Source organism: Zonotrichia leucophrys, chromosome 18 (assembly GCF_028769735.1).
Source record: "Zonotrichia leucophrys gambelii isolate GWCS_2022_RI chromosome 18, RI_Zleu_2.0, whole genome shotgun sequence".
NCBI lineage: Eukaryota > Metazoa > Chordata > Aves > Passeriformes > Passerellidae > Zonotrichia > Zonotrichia leucophrys.
This window is the reverse complement of record NC_088187.1, coordinates 2,007,777-2,019,585: the sequence shown is the minus strand read 5'-3', so window position 1 is coordinate 2,019,585 and position 11,809 is coordinate 2,007,777. Positions and strand designations below refer to the sequence as shown.

Below are 11,809 nucleotides of genomic sequence, written 5' to 3'. Positions count from 1 at the left end.
GCGCCTCCGGGCCAACCAGCGGCCGGCGCGGGCTTTCCCCTCAGGCGGGCCCGGGTGCCCCTGAGCGGACGGGGGATGATGGCGGAGAGCGACTTGGGGTCTGAGAGCAGCGAGGAGGAGAAACTGCCCTCCTTCGCCTACCTGCTGCGGCCGTCCGCATGCCTCGGCGAGCCGAGCCGCCCGCGGTCGCCATCTCCTAAGCCTGAAGTGGCAGAGGTTGTTAAGATGGTGAGCAGCGGGAGCGAAGAGGACATGGACGTCGTCCCTTTGCACGAGAGGGTCAAGATGAGGGTGAGAGCGGAGCCTGAGCCCTTCAGCCTGGGCGCTGATGATGGAGAGGCATCTGGAATTTGTGCTAGTGGTGACCTGATGGCTCCTGGGAGCGAAGGGCTTCGGCAAGACCTGACGCCGTCTGGAGAAGTAGCTTGTGGTAGTGAGACTGGTACACGCAGTGTTGAGAGATCCCCCTTGTGCTCCTTGCCAGTCGACTCTGACAGGCCTGGCAGCCCCCCGGTAAGCAGAGAAAGGCCAGAAACATCGCTCCCTCTCAAGAAGCGACAATATAGTCAGAAGGAACGGGAGGCAATCTGCCAGAATGTATGGCAGAGAAGGAAAGAGCAAGAAGCAAAGAGGAGGAAGCAGGAGGAGGAGAAAAAGAGGAAGCGAGCCGTTGCCAAGATGCTGAAAGCTCAGCGGCCAGGAGAGTGCCAGAAATACATAACAGTGGTGCTGGATCCAGGTAGTTGTCCTCACAGCCTGCTGCTGCCTTGTACTGACTGTTGTCTCCTCTCTCTGGAGGCCTGACCCATGAATCGATTTCAGTCATCTTACAGGTAGAAGGTGGCGAGCAGATCCTTAGTGCTTTGCAGGCTGCCAATTATTCCTGTGTGTTTGAGAACCACGCTGTTCCCTGCAGCATCACCTGGAGGAGAAAGACAGTGACATCACAGGTATGTGAGCAAAATTTTTATAATCTCGTCCTTTTCCTCATGTGTTGTTTGTGGTCACTAGTAATTGTATTTAGCAACCCAAGTGAACACCCTCTAATCTCCCTGCTCAGAGATCTGAGTGGGAGTCTGAGTGAATTCTAAACAGACTGTGGCCTGTTTGTTTTCATATCTGAACAGATGGGAGGAGGAGATGAATGGACAGAAGAACCAAATGTTCTGGTTCTGCTTGGCTTGGAGGAGTTTTTGTCCATGGCTCACAACTACAAGCAAGTGAGAATGCTTATGACTTTTGTGTTCTTGAACATGCCTTGATGTAAAACCAGTGTTTTGCCAGTGGCAGGAAGGTTTTGGTGTGGGTGGAATGCAGGGTTTCACTGAAACAGAAATCTGGGTGTAGAAGCCATTAATGGGCTGAATAATGCAAAGTTCTGACAAGCTTTCTTCACTAGTTAAAATTTTTCACACATTCCTCTGAAGAGTTACATTGGTACATCAAGTGAGTTTATTTTTTTTTCCTTCTTTCTGCAGCCCTACAACCAGAGCAAAAATTTGCTGTGCTTCTCTGTATACCTCAACATTGTTTAACTCCTTATGTTTCCCATTCATCTTTGTAGAATGCTGATGGCTGTGCAGAGAGGCAGAAGGAGACCCTGCAGAGCTGTGTGGCTCATATGATGGAGAAAATGCCTGGGAGAATTCTGGCTCTGGCAGTAGTTGGAGTAGAAAATTATTTCAGGTCAGACTTCTTCCCTCCAAATGTTTCTGTGTTTTCTCTGGCCTTGAAAAATGCCATAGGTGTTTATGTTAATTCTTTCTAGCAAAGACTGGAGTGCAAGAGGTATTCCCAGAACTGCTCCACCACTTTTTGTACAGAAACAGAAGCAGGGGTCCATCCAGACTGTCACCCCAGTCTTACTTGACTCTTTTTAGGTCTCTCCAAGTTCAACCCAAACAAAGGCTGCGACAGACAGCAGCAAGTGGGAATCAAGAGAAACGGGGAGAAAGGAGAAAAAAGGAAGCTAAGGATTCTAGCTTGGATTTATCCAGAATGGATGTGAAAGAAGTGAGTGCTTTTAAAACACATGCAGCCATCATCTGTTGTCTCCCAGTATTTGAACATTTGACCCAGTCACACAATTTTGTACATGGGAGTACGTGGCTTTCCTTATTCATTTGTCCATCAGTCTATGGACAGAGCTCTCTGGGTTCAGCTCCCCACTGCTCAGTCATGTACCTGCTCCCACAGAGACTGATGTGTCTCATTCTCCTGGACACTGATGGCAGTCCCAGCACCTCTTGCCCTTCAGGGCCCATTGGCAAATGCCACTGGTGGTGGCTTGTTCATAACAAGAGCCACAGGGGAGCTGAGGTGACATTAACTGTCAGGAGACAGACTGCCTCTAAGTATTTCAGTGTCTTAACTGTTCCCAAAATGGAGGGTGAAGGTTCTTGTCCTACAGCAGGACGTTTGTGACCCTTTTCTGCTTCAGACAAATATAGAATTTGATGCAGCAAGACTGATTGTGCCATTTGTTGTTCCCATTGGTGATACAGGCCCTGGTGGATCTGCAGCTGAGCACACAAGTCCAAATCAGCATTTTTGAGAGCAGTGAGGAGCTTGGGGAATATGCCACTATGTTCACCAAAGCTGTGGCTGAAGCACCATACAAGTGAGTAAGCATTGGAGATTTGGTCCTGCCTTTGGAGAGGCTGCACTTTGAGCTACTGGGAAGGAATAGCAGGTACACCACAGGGTACAATGGCTCCTAAAGGTGCAGGTGACACAGCATCTGCTCTTGCAGCTCCTTCAACAAAGGACTTGTTCTTGAAATTGATGTCCTGCCCACAGAGGGGTCAGGACAAAGCCTGGTTTCATAGTCACAGGCTGGTTTGGGTTGGAAGGGACCTTAAAGATCATCTAACCCAACCCCTGCCATGGGCAGGGACATCTTCCATTCCACTGGGTTGCTTAGTGCTCCATCTGACCTGACATTGAATGCTTCCAGGAATGGGGTATCTGCAGCTTCTTTGGGCAATTTATTCTGGTGCCTCACTACCTTCAGCTCTCACACTGGAGCCTTGACATCAAGTAGAGCTCTTGTTCTGAGTCAGATTTTTGGAGTGGGAAGGGAATGTGAGTAGGGTTGGCTCTTAGAGTGCCAGCTTTTCTTCTTCAGTGTGTAATGAAGAGACATGCCTGAGAATGAACCATTTGATTCTTTCCATTGATGAGGGAGGACAGCAGCTTGTTGCACAGTGATAGCTAAGAAAGCCATCTTGCACAGTCTCACGCAATCCTGGCATTCCTGTCACAGCAGCTGCTGGATTTTCATGTCAGCCATGACAAGAGACGAGCTGTCATTAAAAATGACATCCAAAAGTGCTTTGTTATGGTTGACAGCCAGAAGGTGAATTCTTGTTTACCACTTTGTCTGCAAGTTGGCTTGTGTCAGGATTGCTGCTGAGTATGGGATTGTTTATATTTCAGGAGCAATCTGGGTCTTAAAGAAATTGTTAATGCATGTAAAGAAAACAGGGTCAAATTATTCACGTTTCCTTTGATGCCCGTTGTGTCTCTGACAGCTCAAGTGAGGGACGGCGCTCTGGCTCTGTGACAACAGATGGCAGGGACAGGATTTTCCTCACAGCCTCATTGTCTCATTTGCTTCCTCATTCCTTGTTCTCCCTAGGCGAGAGCGAGAGAACACAGGGTTCTCTTTCTACTTGGAGAAGGACTGTTGCAGAGGGGTGAAGGTGGATCCTTCTGGAAAGGGTCTCTTGAAAGTTTGGAAGAGGCAGATACAGCAGTTTAACCGTGTCAGCTCTGAGATGGCTGAGGCTATCGTGTCTGCCTACCCTTCTCCTCAGCTTCTGATCCAGGTGAGGATGCCTCAGGGATAGCCAGCACTGTGTGCAGGCAGCCAGGGAGTGGAAGAAATAATTTAATCAGTATTAAATTAGACACAGTGATTGTGCATGAGCGGTTCAGTAAGTTAGTGAAGGAACCGGTTCCTTGGCATCCACTGGTCTGGCTTCCCACTGAGGGAGCAGCACTGGCTTCACTCTCCAAGCTCACAGCTGGGACTTGGGCAGAGACCAAGTGAAAAATGAGTGGACATTGTGGAAGGGCAGAGCAGGTACAGGTGCATAGCTTTGATTGGTTTTTTGAGCAATGGATGCAAGTGAGTGATGCCACTGTTGCCTTGTGTTGCTCCCAGGCCTATGAGCGGTGCTCCTCGGAGCAGGAGCGGGAGAACATGCTGGCCAACATCCCCGTGCACCGCGGCGAGGGCGTCACGGCCACCGCCCGCCGCATCGGGCCCGAACTGTCCCGGCGCATCTACCTGCACATGACTTCCCACGATCCCGACCTCCGTCTGGACTTCACTGCCTAGCACGGGGAAAAAGGGTTGTACTGTTCAGTTAATGTTCCATTTTGGATTTCACTGGGTAGCTCCAGGGAATAAGGGTTTTTACCATTTGTCTGGTCAAGTTTTCAGTTTTCTTCTGTGAAGAAGTGCTTAGATAACACTCAATGATCCCTGTTTAAAGACTTGAAGCACATTAAGACTTTATTGTAGAAGGAAAAAAGTTGGATAAAGTTGCTGAATAGCAGGAGTTTACACAAGAAGGGTGGTGAACATCTTCCCTAAGCACGAGTTGCACACAGCTTATAGTACTGATGTTGTTTTATTTGTCTTTCTATAAAATAAATCATTTTGAAGAATAACCTTTGCTTCTTAACATGGCGTCTTGAATATAGACAGGTGTGTCCTCTGTTAAAAGGAATACTTCCTGTTGCTCTCCTGAACTGCAAGGACTCACCTTCTCCCTCCTTTGGGACAAATCCTGAAGCTGGAGCAACCTGGTGCTCCCCCCCAGCACCTCCTCTAGCGAGGTGAAAGAACTTGACCTCACAAATAGCCTCTCATTGTTCCGCTGTAGCAGATGGGAATGAGTAAGACTAATTTTCAGATACAAGTTTAGAGTGCTCTGATTCAGTCTCCAGACAGCCTAATCTACAGAAGGTCTTGAAATCTGATTATATGTGCTGGAATTATGAGGTCTAAACAGTTGGCAGAAAAAGCTTCCTTTTAATTAGATTGGGGACCACGGCCTGTCCGTGCAGCCATCAGCACTTGTGTGCACACAAGGACAGTTGAGGGTTTTTGTAACAGCATTGCTGAGAATTAAACTGCATCCCATGTGTGGAAGTTAACTCTTTGGAACCCTGTTGCCTGCAGTGGAAAAATCCCTACCTGCCCTGCTTGTTCTAGGCACCCAGCTGGAGCCCTGGCCTGACCAGAAGTGCTGCTAACCCCAATCTATACATTGTATAAGCCCATGCTCACCAACCTATGTAGCACTCATCTAAATGTTGGCAGGAAGGGCTGCATGGAGGAAACATTGCTTTAGATGCTGTCTGTAATTTTCCTGAACATTTCTGGATAGAGGGTAAGGATCTTTTAAAGAATGGGATGAGCTAGACACCGAAAGCAAAACTTAAAGGTGTTTGAAGGAAGCTTTGAGAACATGCACCCTCCTGAGGCAGAGGCACCCCTTCCTTCCTTCCTTTAATCTGACACTTGTGCTGCTGCTCTCTCCTGTGCCATATTCAGGGAACCACAATCTTATCATTGGGTTACAGAAAAATGAGGGTTTAATGCTGTGATGGTTTCCCCACAGCACTCCTCCTGGCAGCAATAATCCCAGGTATGAGAAGAGGGAATGATTCTGGAGATCAGTGTGAATGTCTCAGTGGAGTTTGTAGCACAGATATTCTCTGAAACTTCCACTTCATTTTAAAAGCTCTTAATGATATGAAAAACTTCTGCTCGGTGGAAGTTAAGGAAATTTTAAAATGAATTTTAAATAATTTTTAAGGAAATTCGAAATAATTCACAGACCATTGCAGAGGTGAGTTTTCCTCTTGAGATGCAAACCACCAAACCTCCCAGCCTTTCCCCAGCCCCGAGGCTTCCCATTCCTGCCAGCAGTGCTCCCGCAGCGCCACCCAGCGCTGCTTCTGCAGCTGCAGCAGGCAGGAATTACTCCCATGTACTTGGCAATCATTTGTGGCTGTTCCTGAAAGGCCTAATTAAAATGAAAACTATGTTAATAACATAAACATCCAGCTCAGACAAATTGCCATGAAAACTATTGTATTGAAAATTTTCAGCTTCTTTCAATAGCACATCAGCCTCTTTGCTCCAACACAAGGATGCACAGCCATCCCACATGCCTGTAATTGGTCCTGGAGTGTGGCCTTAGTGTATTATTCCCATACAGCCATACCACCACTTTTAGCACAAACAGAAATGAGAGCAAGGAATGGATATGTATTAAAAACCTTCCACCTCTAGCTCAGAGCTACAGCTGTCTCACCCAGATGATGTGAGGGCTGCTTGTTCCCATTCCTATAGACTGTCAGCTTCCTGTGCCTCACAATCCTGGTGGACACAACTTGGAGGCAAGGAGTGGTAACAAGTTTAGGTTAATGTGCACAAACAATGGGAGTTACAGGCCGACTGAGAGACATGCACAACAAAGATAGTTTGAACAATAGCTCTGCTCTGTGGAGTGGACCAGCAAACCAACGCTGACTGGTTCAAAGCAGTTTCATCAGAACACAATTCCATAGGAATTCTGGCTGCGTAGATGGTGGAAGGAGATGCTGATGAAGCAAGAGCCCACCCAGGACAATCACTGGTGCGAGTTGTGCTGTAGCATGTTCTGCAGGGTTTTGTGGTTCTGCAGAGCAGCCACCACGTCCTCGTAGAGGGTGTTGACGCTGACGCACAGAGGTTGATGCTGCAGCTCCGTCAGCTTGCAGGCAGCCAGGGTACAGAGGATGCAGAAGAGCACAAAGAGCAGCACTCTCAGCACTGACCGCGACCACGAGGCCTTGTGCCGGGCAGGCTGAGGGGGACGGGAGCTGGAGGCCGGCTCTGCAGTCAGAACGTGAACAGGACACCACGTGAGCAATGAACCAACGACAACAGGCTATGCTCACAAACAAACTGTTCAGGTAAGATACTTAATCCTCTGCTGCAGTTGGCTTTTGTTGTGAATTTTCATCACTTAGCTCTGATAAATAAGTAGATGTGCAGGATGTAACTGCTTAGAATGAAAAGTTTCAGATCCAGTTTCATGGGCAGCAGTGAAGGGGGTGTAAAGCACCTCTGTGTTGCACAAGATCTGATTAAGCAGATGTAGCTAAGTAGACTTAAGAAAAAAATGAGTGGAGGGAAGTTCTCATTAGGAACAGCAGGAGAACTTCATGACTTGCAGCTTTACAGATCATGGTAACACAGAAAAAGGGGGAAAGGGCACAGCAGCAGAGTTTATGAGAACTCCTGTAAGTTCCACTCTACCCTCTCCCACCATCTTCCGGTGTCCCAGTATCTGGGCTGCAGGAAAGCAATTCTGGCAGCATCACAGTCTAATGACAATGAAACCTGACACAATCCCACCCAAAACAGACACTACTTACTTCGGGTGTGCACTGTTTCCTTTTTAGTTTTCTTTTCCATCTCCTGTTTTGCAGCTTTCTGAGCATCGTACTCTCGCCTTCTGCGCTCCTTCTCCTCTGCCTTCTCTCGCTTCCGCAGTTCTCTCTCCAGAGCCTCCTTTGCTCGCTGTTCTGCTTCACGCTTCTTCTCCATTTCTGGGGGTTAACAGCAAGTTTTTCCCTTTTATGCAAAGCGTTGTCACTGCCATTTTCCTTATTACCTTATTATCCCAACTGGAATGAGGAAACCAACTAAACAACCATCCTCTTTTTTATCATTTTATTTAGTGTTACATACCTTGCATTTTGCTGTGCTTTTCTTTCATGTTTTATAGGTAACATATACACATTCCTTCTAGAGATTTAACTATTCCTCAGGCCAAGAAATCACATACACTACCCCCCTGCTATATTTCTCCCTCCAGCCCTTTTACCCTACTATTCCCTGAGTACTTTGGGTTTAGGTGGCTACAAGTATGTGTTAGATGACAATTTATTAGATGGTGATCAGAATGTTTGGGTGTGTTAGACAGACCAAGAGCAGTCCTCAGCAGACAGCACGTGGGGGCTCTTTGTCCCTACCTCTCTCTGCCTGGAGTTTCCGCTGCCGTTGTTGATCTTGCTCAGACTGGATTGCTCTCATGTGCTGCAGTACCTGAAATAGCCAAGAAAACAACCTGAGGGCTGTGCAGAGGCCTAGTAGCACAGTCAGTTCAGAACACCACAGATGGAGTGTGGCTGAGGATAGGCAGCTGGGGCTGACCCTCAACCCTCACCTACCCCTACAGCTACGGCTCTGAAAAGAACTCACACCTTTTGTGAGTCTCTGTTAAAAAACAAATCTGTGCATTAAAAACAAACATGGCAAACTGGTGCTCAGTGATTCAGAGGATTACAGAACATTTCTATTTATATTTGCCAGAACTTCTCCAGAGGTTTTTGTACTATCAGCACAGGCATGGATTACTATGTCTGATTATGCCTCCTTTCTTGGCAACCAGCATTTAATCCTCTCTTAACTCCAAAATGGAGAAGCAGCCTCCTCAGTCAGGTGTTTGCTCTCCACAGACACAGCAGTAGGGGAGTCAGTGCAATGGACCTGCACCTCACTCCCTGAAGAAACTTCAGGGTCCTGCAGCAGCTGCCCAGCTTGCTAAGCAAACAGAGGAAGAATCACTCAAAGCCATGAAAGGAAAAACATAAATTAGAATAAAACAAGACTCCTTACCTTGACAGCAGCCTGCTTACACTGCTTCTCATCCAGACAGTCTCCTGCTACTTTCGCCAGGACAGGATCCAGGGGATTGTCCTTCAGATCCAGCCACTTCAGGTTCTGCAAAAAGGCACAACAAAGGGGAGGCTGTAAGAGCACAGCAGTCTTGGAATTAATTAAGAGATCCAAAGCAGAAGGAAAGAACTGCTTAGTTTTCACATTAATGAAACAGGTAGAGAAGATGAGCAGAGATGTTTTCAATAGACTGAGAGGATTTTTACTGGGCTGCAGTGCAGACCCAGCTGAATTTTGAAATGGGTAGTCAGCAGGATGGATGCTTTACCAGAGAAATCAACTTGAGCAGGATCACAAGACCCTGGGCTGCATCCCAAAGCTTTACGTAACTGCCCAGCAAACAGTTTTACCTTGAGCTGTGCAAAGCTGACTGGCAGGGTGACCAAGCGGTTGTTCAGGAGGTCCAAGTGCTGCAGATTCACCAGGCGGCCAAAGTCCAAGGGCAGCTGTTGCAACCGATTTTTACTCAAATCCAGTTTCACCAGATGCATCAAACTGCAGAAGTCTGACTAAAACCCAAACAGAAAACCCAGAGAAAGCTGGTCAGCACCCTTATGGAAGAACCTAAGTGGGAAGTATTTGGAGACAGCCTGCACCTCAAATCAGGCACAAATCCTTGACTTGCTACAGGACTGTGATGAAGGAAAATCGCTCTCCTCCTCTGCCTTGGAAGATGGAGGGGAGACACAGTGGGACAGATAAGACAGACCGAGAAGGTTATGGATGACAATATGACAGGAACAAACCCAAGTCTCCACTGCTGATGAAACTCCTCTGTATTCACCTGGGGATGCTCTGGAAGGAATGTACTGCAATCTTCACACAGTTCAACCCTGTACTCTCTCCTGCCTCAGCCAAATCCACTGCCAGCACTGACCTGTCACTGACAACTGAGTCATTCGGCCACCCCAGGGCAGTGCAAGTGCCAGTTCCACAGTGCCTGGTGAGCCTCTACTGAAGCACCAGCTATCTTTCCAAATATTTCCCAGCAGACTGATCTCCACGGAGGCTCTCTAGCACCTTACCGGCAAGGAAACGAGGTTGTTACAGGACAAATCCAAGACAGTAGCTTTCGGAAGAGCGGCCTGAAAGACAGATAAGGCACTGAATGAACACGGACATTCACCCGACCCCCTCTGACACCTGTTCTGCTTCGGCCTCTGCGGTTTCTCCCGCGTCAGTCTATCCATCCCCCGCGGCTGCTCCATGGTCACGTCATCTCCGGATCCATCTCTGTGTCAAAAAGGTTCTTATCCCAGGAGAGCAGTAACTAGCGCTGCCGGGCCCGCGGGACACAGAACCTCACTGCTTTAAATACCTGCAGGCCAGGTCACATACCCCCAGCACACCCGGCTGCCCTACGCTGCCCCTTCCTGGGGCCGGGAGCCGCTCCCCACCCCCGCCGGGGGCCCTGCGGCCGGAGACTCACCAGCTCCCGCACCGGCACTTCATTCAGGTCGCAGAGGCTCAGGTCCAGCTCGTTCCCGTCCAGCTTGTCCTTCAGGCTGAGCCCCTTCCCGCTGCCCCGCGACATGGCTCCGTCGGCGGCTGCCCACGGGAGATGCGGCTCGGCACGGGGAGGCAGCGCGGCTCGGCTCGGAGCGGCTCAGCTCAGCTCAGCTCAGCTCAGCTCAGCCCAGCACAGCTCAGCCCAGCACAGCCCAGCTCAGCTCAGCTCAGCCCAGCACGGCCCGTCCCGTCCCGGCGTGGCACGGCCCGGCCCCGCCAGCCACTTCCGCGGCCACGTCCGCGCGGGGCCCGGCAGCCGCCGCCGCGGGGCCGAGCGCGCCCCTGCCGGCCCGGAGCGGGGCCGCACCGCCCGCACACGCGCCGCCAAACACCGGTACATTGCCCTAAGAGAGGATGTTATCTGGTGTTTGATCTCTGCGTACTTTCAAACCTAAGCAAAAAGAAATGAGGTTTAGTCCCCGAGCAGAGAGCAGTTAATAGGCTCTAAGCGCTGTCTTAGAAAGACGAATTACTTGTTGGTAGAATTGTCTTGTTAAGGTTTAAGGCTTGATCCGATGATCTCAGACTTAATGAGAGGTTAACAAAGCTTGGGGGGAAGGATGTGCTACTGAGAGCGGGAACAAGGAATGCAGGATTTATGAGTTACAAGGACATTAGGCAGAATCCCGAAGATAAGGAAGAAACTGATAAAGCTAACTCAGCAATTGGGTTGAATCAGCTCCAAGCAGGTAAAATGTAGTTTTGTCAGGGGCAGATTGTGACCACCTGCTCATGGTCACAGACTCAGGAAACCCACCAACCCAAAAGAAGAGAAAGACTAAGACTGGACTAATTAGCATGGGAAGCAAAAGAATCATTAAACAATGGCAGATAGAATACTAATTGATATGAGAACTAGGTAACTTGTAGCCAATGAACATTAATGCCTCTTGTTGCTAAAATACGTAAGTAGTCAAAAGTTTTGACAGCTGTCATGCTGGCTTTGTGGATTTGCCATCCAGTGCAGAACTGTAAATAGGTGAGATCAAATACCTCTGCTCTGGGTTTGGGTTGGCTTCTTGCACACTGGGTGGCAGAGCCTATTTTGGGACACACTGGTACAGCTCAGGGCATTCTTGTAGCTGTCCCACCAGCCCTGGAACCCTGGCCAGGCTGGCAGGAGTTTAGATCTGGGCTACATGAAACAGCCCTGCAGAAGGCAGGAGAACTCCCAGCCTAGACCCATGAGCAGGGGAGGTTTTGCATCCAGTCACATCACCTGACACACCACCACGCAGAGAACTAACTGGTTTATGGCCAATAATCCCAACAGAAAGCCAGGGATGTGTACATTGTTTTGCAATACCTGATACAGCTGCTTATATCTGTCCACACTCTCCCTAGTCCAGGGGGAGAATTCCCTCTCAATTGGGCTGTACCATTACCCAACAATGTTTCTTCACAGGAGGAACACTTAATGGATATTCCTGCTTTGCTCCCAAGGCTCCAGCCCCACAGGAACAGAGCACTCTCCTCTGTGGAGAAAGTCAGTGAAAGAGAAAGGAACCTGAGACAGAGCCAGATTAGTGTTACCTGGTACTGGGATTACAG

At 48.9% G+C, this 11,809-nt stretch overlaps 2 protein-coding genes across 3 annotated transcripts; one reads left to right on the top strand and one right to left on the bottom strand.

Annotated features, from left to right (window-relative positions):
- The first annotated feature begins 7 nt into the window (after nt 1-7).
- Nucleotides 8-4,692, top strand: EME1 (essential meiotic structure-specific endonuclease 1). Its single transcript, XM_064728331.1, has 8 exons — nt 8-739; nt 823-950; nt 1,128-1,220; nt 1,565-1,686; nt 1,881-2,013; nt 2,505-2,620; nt 3,641-3,830; nt 4,169-4,692. Exons 1-8 carry the CDS (start codon nt 76-78, stop codon nt 4,343-4,345), a joined length of 1,623 nt encoding a protein of 540 aa, XP_064584401.1. The 5' UTR covers nt 8-75; the 3' UTR covers nt 4,346-4,692.
- A 1,403-nt stretch (nt 4,693-6,095) lies between these two features.
- On the bottom strand, nt 6,096-10,519 carry LRRC59 (leucine rich repeat containing 59). 2 transcript variants are annotated; one of them, XM_064728333.1, is made up of 8 exons: nt 10,401-10,418; nt 10,179-10,370; nt 9,775-9,834; nt 9,100-9,258; nt 8,690-8,794; nt 8,044-8,116; nt 7,444-7,617; nt 6,096-6,898 (listed from the first exon to the last, which is right to left on the bottom strand). In XM_064728333.1, exons 2-8 carry the CDS (start codon nt 10,281-10,283, stop codon nt 6,654-6,656), a joined length of 921 nt encoding a protein of 306 aa, XP_064584403.1. In that variant the 5' UTR covers nt 10,284-10,370; nt 10,401-10,418; the 3' UTR covers nt 6,096-6,653. The 2 variants fall into 2 exon arrangements, with proteins under 2 accessions (XP_064584403.1, XP_064584402.1); XM_064728332.1 differs by having other exon boundaries at nt 10,179-10,519.
- Between the last annotated feature and the right edge of the window lie 1,290 nt (nt 10,520-11,809).